At 30.4% G+C, this 12900-nt stretch overlaps 1 protein-coding gene across 3 annotated transcripts; it reads left to right on the forward strand.

Annotated features, from left to right (window-relative positions):
• The first annotated feature begins 991 nt into the window (after nucleotides 1-991).
• LOC137820691 (ACT domain-containing protein ACR3) lies at nucleotides 992-7713 on the forward strand. Of its 3 annotated transcripts, none has more exons than XM_068624880.2 (8): nucleotides 992-1402; nucleotides 4227-4334; nucleotides 4704-4749; nucleotides 4873-4987; nucleotides 5159-5226; nucleotides 5658-6269; nucleotides 6371-6475; nucleotides 7307-7713. In XM_068624880.2, exons 2-8 carry the CDS (start codon nucleotides 4264-4266, stop codon nucleotides 7625-7627), a joined length of 1338 nt encoding a protein of 445 aa, XP_068480981.1. In that variant the 5' UTR covers nucleotides 992-1402; nucleotides 4227-4263; the 3' UTR covers nucleotides 7628-7713. The 3 variants fall into 3 exon arrangements, with proteins under 3 accessions (XP_068480981.1, XP_068480982.1, XP_090151254.1); XM_068624881.2 differs by lacking the exon at nucleotides 7307-7713 and adding an exon at nucleotides 6777-6907; XM_090295128.1 differs by having other exon boundaries at nucleotides 1134-1402; nucleotides 5833-6269.
• The last annotated feature ends 5187 nt before the right edge of the window (nucleotides 7714-12900 follow it).

Consider the following 12900-nt stretch of genomic DNA (forward strand, 5'->3'; position numbering starts at 1 on the left):
ACATACCTTTTTTTCTCATCAAACAACAAATTCTCATCAAACATTTCATTTGAATTAATTCAACAAATTATTTAAATACATTCAATTCCAAATTCATACATTCTACAATTCTACAACATTTATTGTATCTACACTTTCACATTTCAAGTTCAAACAAATCTCAATCTACTAAAAAACAAGAAATCATGCAAGAAAAGTTTAGACGAAGACTACGTCACTTCCACATTCAGATTTTCTAGCTTAGGGTTTTATTGGCAATTTAAACTAGTTTTCCTTACCTGAACTTCAACACATGTTTTCTAAAAAGTCAAAACTACCAAAAGCTCAAGAGTAACCTAACCTACACCACAATCCTAATAAAAAAATTGATATTTTAGAAAATAAATAATTTAGTTATTTATATTTTTGTAAAAAGTACACAAATAAAATAATAAGTGGTTTTTTTTTGTAAAAAAAAAGTATTCTTTACCTGTCACATTTTTTTTCTATAAATTTTGTCATATATTTATACAAATGAAAAATAGTGAAAAATTGTGACATGTTTGCATTTATTAAAGAGAAAAAAATTTACTTTAGTCTCGCAGTTAATTTTAACAAAGTTTAGAAACAGATTACAGTGTAGTATATTGATCTGTATAGTACACAAACTATAATTACTATCTAATATAAAAACGCACTCCATATAAAATTATTTGTTAGCGAAAAAAATATTTATTTGGTGATGGATCATATTATAAGAAAAACTAACTAATGTTTACATTAACTAAACTCATCTAAAGCAGTTATTTATTTAATTTTTTTTCTCAAAATAGTTTGATTAAAATTTGATGAAAAGAATACATAAAGTAATCAGAAATAAGAATATTTTTAAAACAATATAATTAAATAATTAAAATTTATTTATATTTTTGAATTCACCAAACTTTAATTTTGTACGTATTACAAGTAGATAAGAAGAAATAGGGGAGTCCAAAATTAGCATTATGGGCAGTATATAAAAGCGTATCCGGAATCGGAATTTAGAAATTGATTAAATTAAAGATGATTCCACGAAGGGTGATTTTAAGAATAAAAGTTAAAGTTTATTTGCTTAACGATTCATTATTTTATTAATCTTTATATTTAATGGGCTCCCACTTCCCAGAACCTCTGCCAACGCCACTTCGGAGCCTTTCCATTTGCTTTGAGAGAGAGAGAGAGAGAGAGTTTTGAATCGAGTGGTATTCCAACGTCGAAAGCATACACCAAGAACACACACAAAGCTTTCTCTCTCTTCTCTCTCTCTCACTCTCTCTCTATCTATATATCTACTCAGATTGGCGTTCTCATGTGACAATTTGGGAGCTTCAAGGTTTTTCCCTTGTGTTGGAATATTGGGACAACTCTCTTCGCAACAATTAAGGTATGTATGTTTTTCATGTCTCAACTGTGTCGTCTAAGGAAGTAGTAGCTATAGTATTATACAATGAATATGCTAATCTTTCTCTAATCACCTTCTTCACGAGTTCTTATTCATATTGATTAATCACCGTTGATTTCAAGAACTCCTCTGTGTTTTCTTTGGTTGGCTAAGTTGGGGGTTGAGATATGGAGGCTGCACTGTAGTTGCTATGCGTCGCCGTTTCTGTTGACAATATAATAGTGTTATATAGTGGAAAAAATAAAGAAGCTACTCTAGTGTCTTTCTGTTATGCTTCTGTTCGCCGAGTAAAATATGCCGAAATCAATTAGTGGATACAGGACATCGATTTGAGAGTTTGTGGTCTCTGTTCTGTGTCTATTTTTTTTTCTTTTTTTTTTACCGACAAAGCTTAGAAGCAATTCTTTATATCTTTTGGTGGTATTCTTTATTCTTTTTAATTATAATTAAAACTGAAATTTCATATCGGCAATTTAGACTATATTAAACACAAACTTTTATCGTGATATCATGGAATTAAAACTAACTTTTCTTATTATATGACGCAAACTTATTTTAACGGAAGAATATAATTAAAACTAAGTTTTACCATTTTATATTAACTGTTATGGTCAAGCAATTTTTTTATTTATTCTATATTTTTGTGGTTGTCGTGTAACGGATTCTTCCCTGTTCTCTTTATCAAATATTAGTCTTGTTTGCAATATTCTAACAGTGATTGACTCCACGAGTTTTTGTGATGGAATACAGATTTCTTGTTACAGAAACCGAATCCTATCTAAGTGGGATGTTAATAGTGAGAATCTTTTAGCCTTTTGTGAATTTAGGCAATAAAGACTGAAAAAAGTTAAAAATAGTATTGATAAAAACTAAAAGAGATTAAAATGATTTGCACCAACACAAAAATGATTTTTTTTAAAGTATAAAAAAATAAAGTTTGTATTCCTATGCAACTAAACGAGCTATTAAACTTTATATTATTATTTCATTAAAGTCTTCCTTCGCTTTTAACAATACATTTAAAAATAAATTTCTGAACTGAACATAAATTTTGAACAAGTTGGAAATTATGGTACATGTGACGTTTTATGCTTGATTTGGAGGTTGTTTTGGCTTCTATATTCGAAAAGTTAAGCGTCATGATGTGGTTTGCAAAATTATTCTATCCATGTTCGAAAGGAGTTCATTCTCTCGGGTATTACCCAACTTGTAACTTGAATGATAGCTTTGTCTTAACTCTTTCTTGGGGAAGCCAATTTCTCATCTCACCACCTGCAAGACTCTCTAACATATTGCTAAAAGGAGGAACAGAAATGCATCAATAAATTTTAGCCTATTTATTTTATCCTTTATCTAATTATATTTTTCTGTGAAAAAAAATTATATGTCTCAACCAGTTATATTCTTAATTCATAATTTTAGAATATGTCGTTGGTTAGAGTCATCGTCAAGTTGGGATTGCGGGGACCTTTCCAGATTTTGTGATAATTTTAGATTATATGGTGATGGCAATTTGGCATGGTACGGTGTGGGATGAGTGAAATCACAAGGAAAGCAAAATAAAAATTAGTATTCTGGTTGTAATTGGAATCAAATCTTTATGTCACATTCATATGGTTTTTGCTTTTTTGGCTCAAGAATCTATCTTTGTTACTAACCAAAGCGTAAGCTACCTTTGAGCACCACATCACAAAATGGGTTCTTCTGGAAATTAAATATTAATTTCGTTTGAAAGTTGAAACTCTTCTCAAAACATTTCAATGTTATGTGTATGTTTTAAGAGGGACTTTGGTTGTGGTAAAGAATGAGCTAAATATATGACCTTTCTTTTTATTTTTCTATAACCGTTTCGGTATATTGATTATATCTGTTTTGTTTGCCCCCAAAAACATACAAGTTATATTTCTTTTCCTTGCATTTCATGAAAGTCGGTGGAACAGAATGATTCTGGAATGAGACGAATCTGTATCAAATGGGAAAAAAATTATGATAAGAAAACTTAAAAAATGATCAGATTCATTCAACTACTATCTACATAGTCCAAACCAACTTAGTGGAGAAGTTTGTAAAGCAAAGTGCTTTTCGGGTGTGCTCAAAAGAAAAAAAAAAGTTAAATCCTTTTGCTGATGGCGTGATTCTCCAGGCATTCTTGTTGTTGACTCTTTATTCTGATCTCACTCTCCCAACTTTTGCTAAAACAATGCACATGGAACAGTCAGCATTTACCTTATTCCAAAAATCATGTTCAAAGGTCACGAGAAGGCTGAATCGTAGATTCTTTAGTAGGGAAAGAACCAAGGAGGGATGCTTGAAGTGGTGAGTCAGTGAGTGACTGAAGCATTCTACTGATCAACTTACTTCCTTACACTGTTTGACACCCACAACATAAGAGAGGGAGAGTTTCAGTCCGATATAATAAGAATCAAGAATAACCAGTGTAGAAATGTTTTCTATTATATTGGAAGATCTTTGACCAACAGAAACAGAAATTGACCACTGTTATTCCTAAACCCCTCTTTTTCCTATAAACACATATTCGTACTGCTATGTAGAAATTTTACCTTGAATAATGCTCCTTCTCACTGCACCAAAAGTTCAAAATCGTAAATACTACCTAGGGGTTGCTTGAATGAGGTAAAGTGTGACTGTGATATTAAACAAAGGCGTCATTGAATACTTACTCGTGTGAAAACTATTAAATAGAAAAATATGCTTGTAACTGACAAACTGTTGTCTCCTTCTAAAATAATTTACTTTTGTTATTGATGTACACTTTTTTATCTGCATATTTCCCATGCTCATGCAGGAAAACAAAGCACACATTGACGGGAGAAGTTGATTAAATGGCTAAAGTTTGTTGGCCATATTTTGATCCCGAGTATGAGAACTTCAGCAATAGAATGAACCCTCCAAGGTTTGCTAAATTATTATCTGGGATTACAAGTTTCCTTTTAAATGGTCAGCAAATTAACTAATCTTTAAATAAAGGAATGGGATCACTGATCATAATGAAAATAAAATCAATTCTAGAGTTAAATTTCATGGATATTTAATCATTTATCAAAAGAAAAATTCCCTAAGTGTCACTTAACTGCATTTACTTGGCCTTACTAAACAAGAATGGAACAAAATATAAGTTTAAAAAGCTGCTTTAATTCCTCACTTGCTTTTGTCAAAAAAGAGAGATATCGATAATGGATTAAAGAGCTCATCACCGGTATGACTTTATAGAACCCTTAAAGAAATGACTGGTTGATGATGAACTCTGTTTACAACTTTGCAGGGTCTCTGTGGACAATGCCAGTTGTCATGACTGTACACTGATCAAGGTAAAATTTTAAAAAATAAACTGTGACTATTTTTCCCTGAATGCAATGTAACCATAATGTTGTCCTCTACGAACGGATTTTTATTATCCTCTCCCCATTAAATAAAAAATAAAAAAATTACAGGTTGATAGTGTTAACAAACCTGGAATTCTGCTGGAAGTCGTGCAAATCTTGACCGACCTTGACTTCATAATTACCAAAGCTTATATATCTTCTGACGGCGGTTGGTTTATGGATGGTATGTTGTGACTAAATTGAGCATTAATAACCACCTTTTATTTCATGCTAACATTGTTAATAAAATGAGTTTTAGACAAACAACATAGTATTTCATGCTAACATGTGTCCAAGTCCTCTCTACCTTAATCAAATGTTCAAGCAGCTAACTTGTTTGCCTAATGAAATGCAGTGTTTCATGTTACGGATCAGCAAGGAAGAAAGATAACAGATAGCAAAACCATCGACTTCATTGAAAAGGTAACTATCAACCTTTTTCTTGACTCATTAATCTGATATCATTTTTATATTAAATATACCTAATCACAACGTGAAAGACTTAAGTTATTGGTAAAAATTGAAGTAGCGCTACACTCTCAACATATACAAATAAACTTAATCTGGGAGAAAGTTTTAAACAGTAAACTTTATCTCAGAAAACAGACATGATTGATAGAGTTCGTTTTTTTCGTTCCATAAAGGACCATGACTGTAGAATAAATCAGATACGTCGTAGAGATATTACTCATAAATGTCGAAGAAAGTAAGAAACCAGTGATCAGATTCCCTTGACGGAAGCCACCAATCAGCTCAGTCTATCATTTCCATATAACTGCGTAGCAGTATAACACCTGTATAATAATGCATATCAAATACTAAGAGCTACTTGATAACAGTTTTTCTTACAATAGGCTCTAGGACCAAAGAGCCAGAGCAAAGAAGGGGTGAAAATTTTGCCAAGCAAAAGGGTTGGAGTGCATTCTGTTGGTGATCATACAGCCATTGAACTAATTGGCAGAGACCGCCCTGGTCTCTTGTCTGAGATTTCAGCTGTTCTTGCCAACCTCCGTTTTAATGTTTTTGCAGCAGAAGTGTGGACTCATAACAGGCGAATTGCTTGCGTTCTTTATGTCAATGATGCTACAAACCGAGCTGTGGATGAGCCAAACAGATTATCTCTAATGGAGGAGCAGCTCAACAACATCTTACGAGGATGTGATGGTGAGAAAGTTGCTAGGACTAATTTCTCCATGGGTTTCACCCACATGGATCGGCGGCTTCACCAAATGTTGTTTGCTGATCGGGATTATGAAAGTTATAGAGCAGCAAGAGACGTTAATTGTCCTCTCTCTTTCAGGCCTAAAATCACTATAGAACGTTGTGAGGAGAAAGGGTACTCGGTGGTCACAGTCAAGTGCAAGGATCGGGCAAAACTCATGTTTGACATTGTTTGCACTCTTACTGATATGCAATATGTTGTTTTCCATGCCACAGTCTCATCAGATGGCCCTTATGCATCCCAGGTATATTACATCGGTATTCTATTCTGCATGTTTATACACTAGAAGTAGTGAGACTCTAGAGAGAAGTGTAAACTAAAGAGTTAGTTGATGTTGTACTTTAGGAGTATTTTATTCGACATGTGGATGGATGCACACTTGACACTGAAGGAGAGAAAGAAAGGGTCATCCAATGCATTGAAGCTGCTATTCGAAGAAGAGTAAGCGAGGTAACTTTCACACCTGAATTTATTTCTATATTCTTGTTGAGCTACTGCAAAAAAAGAAAAACAGAACAAATAGATGGATGAACTTCTGATTGTCAAATCTCCTCTTCCAGTAAGTGTCCCATGCTATACGAAGGATTTTGGTTTTGTTTGGAAGTTTTCTTGTAATCTCTATTTTAACTATATATATTAGTCAGTAAAGTACATAATTTTTAGGAGAAGCTTTTCTATTATTCTAGTGTTTGTGATTGTACAGTAGAATGTTTTCTGAATTTAACAGAATTAATACATTTTGCATCTGCAGCTATCTACTTGTATTGCTGCACTGGTATGGCAAATACATGAGGCTAAGTTTCACTCAGATTGTATCTGACTATCATATGTCCACTAGTGACGATGATGGGATCTTTTGCCTTCAATAGAGCTTAAGAATCTATATGCTCCATGTAATATCATTCACTTCCCTACATCTTAAAAACATAAAAATTCACTTAAAGAACGACTTTTGTTCTTACTTACTTTCTTTTCAATCATATTCAAATTAAGCATGACAAACAGAATAACAGTGCTGTTCTGGGCATGCAGATTATCACGAGTTCAATTATCATATATACTATCAGTGTAGATATTTTTACATTGTCGTTGACCAATTAGAAATTATCATAAATATAAAGTAACTTTCGTAAAAAGTTAGTCATCTTATCATACTCAATAATTAGATGATATTGTAAAAGAAATTCAGTGTAAGTATGTTGTCATTTTGGTCATAATGTTAAGTAGTTTTTAAGGAACAGGGAATATACCTGAAGTCTTACTCTTGGTTGTGAACAACAGGGTGTGAGCCTTGAGCTGTGTGCAAAGGATAGAGTTGGTTTGCTGTCGGAAGTAACAAGGATTCTACGAGAGAATGGGTTGACAGTGTGTAGGGCAGGTGTATCAACCAGAGGGGAGCAAGCATTGAATGTGTTCTACGTGAGGGATGCATCAGGGAACCCAGTGGACATGAAAACTATGGAAGCACTTGGTAAAGAAATAGGTAAGACAATGATGGTTTATGTGAAGAGAGTGCCAACCAATGCTAAAGTGCCAGAGACTCGAGGGTGGGCTAAAACTAGTTTCTTCTTTGGTAACTTGTTAGAAAGGTTCTTGACCTGATAAACAATATTGCATTAATCATTCTGAATGCTTTTGTAAAAGACACAACACGATGTATAGAAGAATAAAGTTGTTTGTGTCTCAAACATTGGCTGTGTTTGGACTTTGACCTATTATTAGTATCACAATTCAGAACAATGCATTATTGATATTATTCCGCCTTCCGCATTTTCTGTATCACTTGTGAGAGCGTCAAGGTATTGGGACTTTGATTTTATTCTGCCATGTGTTTTGAGTTTGCTTTTGTGGGAAAAAATGACTTGTTTCTTACATTTTGTTATAAGATTGAAACAAACGTTTTTTGGTTTTGCTTGTTTCAATTCAAGGTATCAAAAATCATATTAGAAAAAAGATTTAGAATATCACTACCATATTCAAAGTACAAGTTTTGAAAAAAAAAACACTTTTACTATTGCTCATTCCTAGGATTATGAAATATTTACATTAGTATTATTTCTATTTTTATGATAAAAAAGGAGTATCTAACATTTTCATTGAAATGAAAATTATTTTCTACTATAACTATATCTTTTTTTCTGTTAAAGTAATCTTTTCCTTTTGGGGAATGATTCTTGTTAATGAATATTGCACTTGAAACAAACACTTTTTTGTTTTGTTTTAAAACGTGCTTTCCAATAAAACAGTTTCAGACTTCTCACCCATCTATTTCTAATATAAAATATTGAGTTTTGAAGTTAAATTAAGTTTTTAGAAACTAAAAACAAAGGCTTGAGAGATGTTTTATCATCGTGTTCAAACTCTCAATTCTAAATTCTGCTTTGTGCCTTACCCTACCCTTCATTAGTTGTATGAAGAATAAATCTTCAAATTTTATTCTCTTTACAGATAGCTCATTCTGTCAAAGTTGGAATAAATTTATTAGTGAGAAAGGAATCTAAATAATTTATTTATATTAAATAAAAATTATTCAATAATTTTTTTTGTTATAATTATTTTTCATATAATAAATAATATGAATTTATCCAAAAAATAGAAAATGAAAGAAAACAATAAAAAAAAGTCTTTATCGGACACAATTTAATATGTGAAAATGTTTATTATAATGAGGGAGCATTAAAATTTAGGTGCCCATATAAAGAGGGGAGACAAAATTATGTTTAACATACTTATTTTAAAAATATTAAAATTTAATATTAATTAAACGACATTAAAGTTTAAAGTGTGTATTTTGTAAAAAATGATAATTAAAGAGATTGATTGCCCCATGTCATGTTGGGGTTCCCTTGATTAAGTTGGGCTATTCTGGACTCTATGAAGAAGTCTATTGGGCTAACAGTACAAAGGGCCTAGTTGAAACGGGTAATAACTTGGCCCAAACCCATAGCAAGTGGTAATACCCGCTTCTGCACGTAAGATCATGGCTTATATTATTAATACAAGCAATAGACATTGAAAAAGTATATAATATTTTACAAAGATTGAATTTTAAAAAGGTATAAGAAGAAAGAGTGTAAAAGAAAGATAGCCTAAAAGGAAAAGTATCACCAAGAATATGACTTGAAATGGAATTAATATATATTCATCTTCAACAAAATACTCATATACTTTTCCTTTACTTCATATCTGAAGTCTGAGCCATAGTTATAAAATTTAGCTTCACCACCGTATCAAAGTTGTGTGGGAAATATTGTAAGAAATAAACATGTTTTTATATTATTAAATTTCTAACATCTTAAACTTGGTGCACATTATAAACATACAATCAACTAACTAATATTGGATATAATAATATTATATATATATATATATAAAAAGATATCTCATATATATACAAACATCTCATATTATAAGTGACTAGAAATCTCACTTTATGAACATGTTATATAAGGTTAAGTTGAGCTTAACGTTTATGTATTAATATGATGTAAGATTCATTGAAAACTTATCTTAATGAGAGTTTATTATGTTTAACGTGTTACCTGTTATGAAATCACTTATAAATATAATTTAACTAAATTTCACAAACCAGTTGGTAAGTCTTCATATAAGAATAGCGTGTTGGAGATCTCACATGCATAGAAATAAAAAAATATCTTATAATATATAAATAAAAATTAATTTCTTAATATCATAGCTACAAACATTTTTTCATAATGTTTTATATAAATGTTATTTTTTTAAGATTTGTAAAAGCAATATTTTTTTATATATGAGCATTTAAAATAAATAAAAATATTTTATATAAATGTTATTTTTTTAAGCTTTGCAAAAGCAATAATTTATTTTATATGAGCATTTAAAATAAATAAAAAGTGAAATTATTACATATATATTATTCACACACAAAAATATGAAGCCTTGAATGAATCCCCATGGTGTGCAATGATTATTTTCCTGAATTTTGAAAGTTGAAATATTTGAGATATAGTGTCTATCCACCTCTCGTAGCCTTCTTTTTTTATACATAGATATGATATGATATGATATGATATGTTATGATGGAATGCACTGAGACGAAAACCTGTGCAAGATTCAGTAATGCTACAAATTCCTCGTTCCAAAGGAATTCATGGTTTTCCTTTGCAAAGACGTTTTGAAGATAAAGTAAGCTTTACAATGCATGGATTAAAGCTATGCACATAAGACAAATTGCCGAAAGCTGCAACAACTCGTATTCAATAAGAATAATAATAATAATCAAAACAATAAGACCTCACACTCCCAAACCCTTTTCAATTTATTTAAATATTCGTTTCAAATAATTACACTGTGTGAAGTAAGATTATTATTTGATAATGGTTAGATTATGTTTAGTATATGCTTTAAATGGGACGTTTAGAATTTTGGATTAGTTCATGCTAGTTCAAATTTCTGGTAATATGTTTGGATTCTTATCAATACTTTTGGGATATAGGTTAAGCTACCTTTTGACTATTTCTATCATGTAGGAAAAGAGTTTTTTTTAGCATAACTGTTCAAAGTTAAGTAAAGAAAACTAACTTTATTTTAATTGGAATCCTAGATTAAAAGATCTGGATGTGAGGATGATGTGCTCACCAGTCTTAAACCTTCTTGCGGGGATGTTTGATTTTGAGTAAAAGTAGTATTTTGATTAAACTTAAATTTTGAACTGGTTGATCATGTGTAATTGGTATTGTATCAGTTGATTTTGTTGTGAATGATTGATTGAATATGTTTTGTTTGATATTGTAATTGTTAGTATGGTTGTATGAATGATTTGAGATGTATTATAATGTAATTAAAATGTAAAAAATATGTTTAAATCAGGTTTTATGCAGATTTTTCTGCATATCTCACTCAAGTGAAATATTTTCTCTTAAGCGAGACCTCCTTGCTTAAGCTAGCTTTAGACATTGCGAATTTATTTTCGCTCAAGCAAGAAGAAATTTTGCTCAAGCGAGACCCATTTTCGTCCAAACGAGAGGGAATCTCGCTCAAGTGAAAATGAGGTGAATTTTAGGTTGTTTTCTGGTTTAATCTAGCTCAAGCGAGAGGTTTTCACTTGGGCGAGATTCATTATCGCTCAAGCGAGATAATTTTCATTCCAACTAGAGTAAAAAAACTTAAATTTTATTTTTGCTTTTGAGAGCCTTGTTTATTATTTGTTTATTGTTTTTAAGTGCAAATTTAATTTTTTATTTTAAAATATGATTAAATGTAATTAGTTATGTGTTTAAGTGAATTTTGTGATATATTTGAATTGTTTTAGAAAGTTCAAATGTGATGTGATTGAATGGTGTATTAATGTGTTACATGAAGTATGGAGTGATGTGAAAGTGTGATCAAGACATAATATTTTCAAGAAAGGAAATATTATGTCGAGATTGTTATTTTGGTATATTGATTTGTGAGTGTCCTGTGAATGAAGTTATTTAGTTGATGAGAGTCAAAAGAGGTTCATAAGACTAAGTCTGAGGTTTGAAAGAACTGATAAGAACATATCATATGAATTTAACTTGTCATATGAGATTATGAGATATTGACTGATGCAGGTTTCTTAATGTTAATTTTAGTACACGAGTGTTCCAAAAGTAGAGTCAAATGTCTATGTATTGATGTTAATAGATTTTTTGTAATGGATGAGATGGAAATTGAGATAATGGTAGACACTTGACTGTTTGTGAATGATGATTTTAGATAATGAAGGATGTATAATGATTAATATATTTGTGAATGAAATTTATTTTATTTAAAAGATTTATTGAAATTTTTAAAACTGCTCACTTACTCTATTTTCTTGTTTGTGGATGATCTTTTTCTTTTTAAAACATATTGTAATTTAATATTTATTTTGTGATATTTCAAATAATAAAATTAATTTTTTACCTATTTTTAGTATATTTGTTATATATTTCTTTAATAATTTAAGTAAATGTTTAAAAATTAAAAAAAATAGGAAATTTTGATAAAATGTATGAGAGATGATTGAAAGAAAAAAGAGCTAAAAGATATCTATGATTGAGTCATTCATTTAAATGGTATTGTTTATTGGCATGATTGAAAGGAGACAAAAATGCAACTTGTTATCACTTCCTGTCTGGTATAATAACATTAGTTCGAATTTTTTATTGAATTCTTTATAATAATTATTTTGAAAATTATACTTAAAATAAATTTTATTTATTATAAAGTAAAATTATTTCTATTATAATAATATTTCATGATTAAAAATGTCAAAACGAATGGTTTTTTTTTCTGTCTATCCTGACATGACTGATTAAGATGCAAAAAAAAATATGCATAAATTTTAACTGGATGATAATTTTTATATCAATTTAGAATAATATCATTTGGTCCACTTAAAAAAAATCTAAAAAAATAATTTTAAAATTTACTTTAGACTAATTAAATTATTTTTATTTTTTAAATTAAGTGTGTGTTTAATGTGTTCTCGTGAAACATGAGGTTAATGTGTTTTAAGGTCAAAATATTTATCTCCATTTACGAGGTCTTTTTCATCAAGGTCATTTGGATTTGGAGGTTTGACATGGTGACCTTGGACATGTTGACTATATTGCATTTGACCTCCAAAGTAAAATTGAAACTCACATGCATGAAAATACGAGTCATAAGATAGGGGCATGTCATTTGTCTTGCACTTTGGCATATATTGAACGATATGATGTGGTCAATTAATGGTAGTATTATGTTTTACTTCCCACATCATGAATATATTCTTATGTATAAGTTGTACGTGCATAATTACTATCATGAAGACTTAGAATATGAACATACATGTAATGTAGTAATTTGTCCTCAATGGTTACACTTTCGACATTCTTGCAGCGTGA

The sequence above is a fragment of the Phaseolus vulgaris genome, chromosome 9 (assembly GCF_051622355.1).
Source record: "Phaseolus vulgaris cultivar YP4 chromosome 9, ASM5162235v1, whole genome shotgun sequence".
NCBI lineage: Eukaryota > Viridiplantae > Streptophyta > Magnoliopsida > Fabales > Fabaceae > Phaseolus > Phaseolus vulgaris.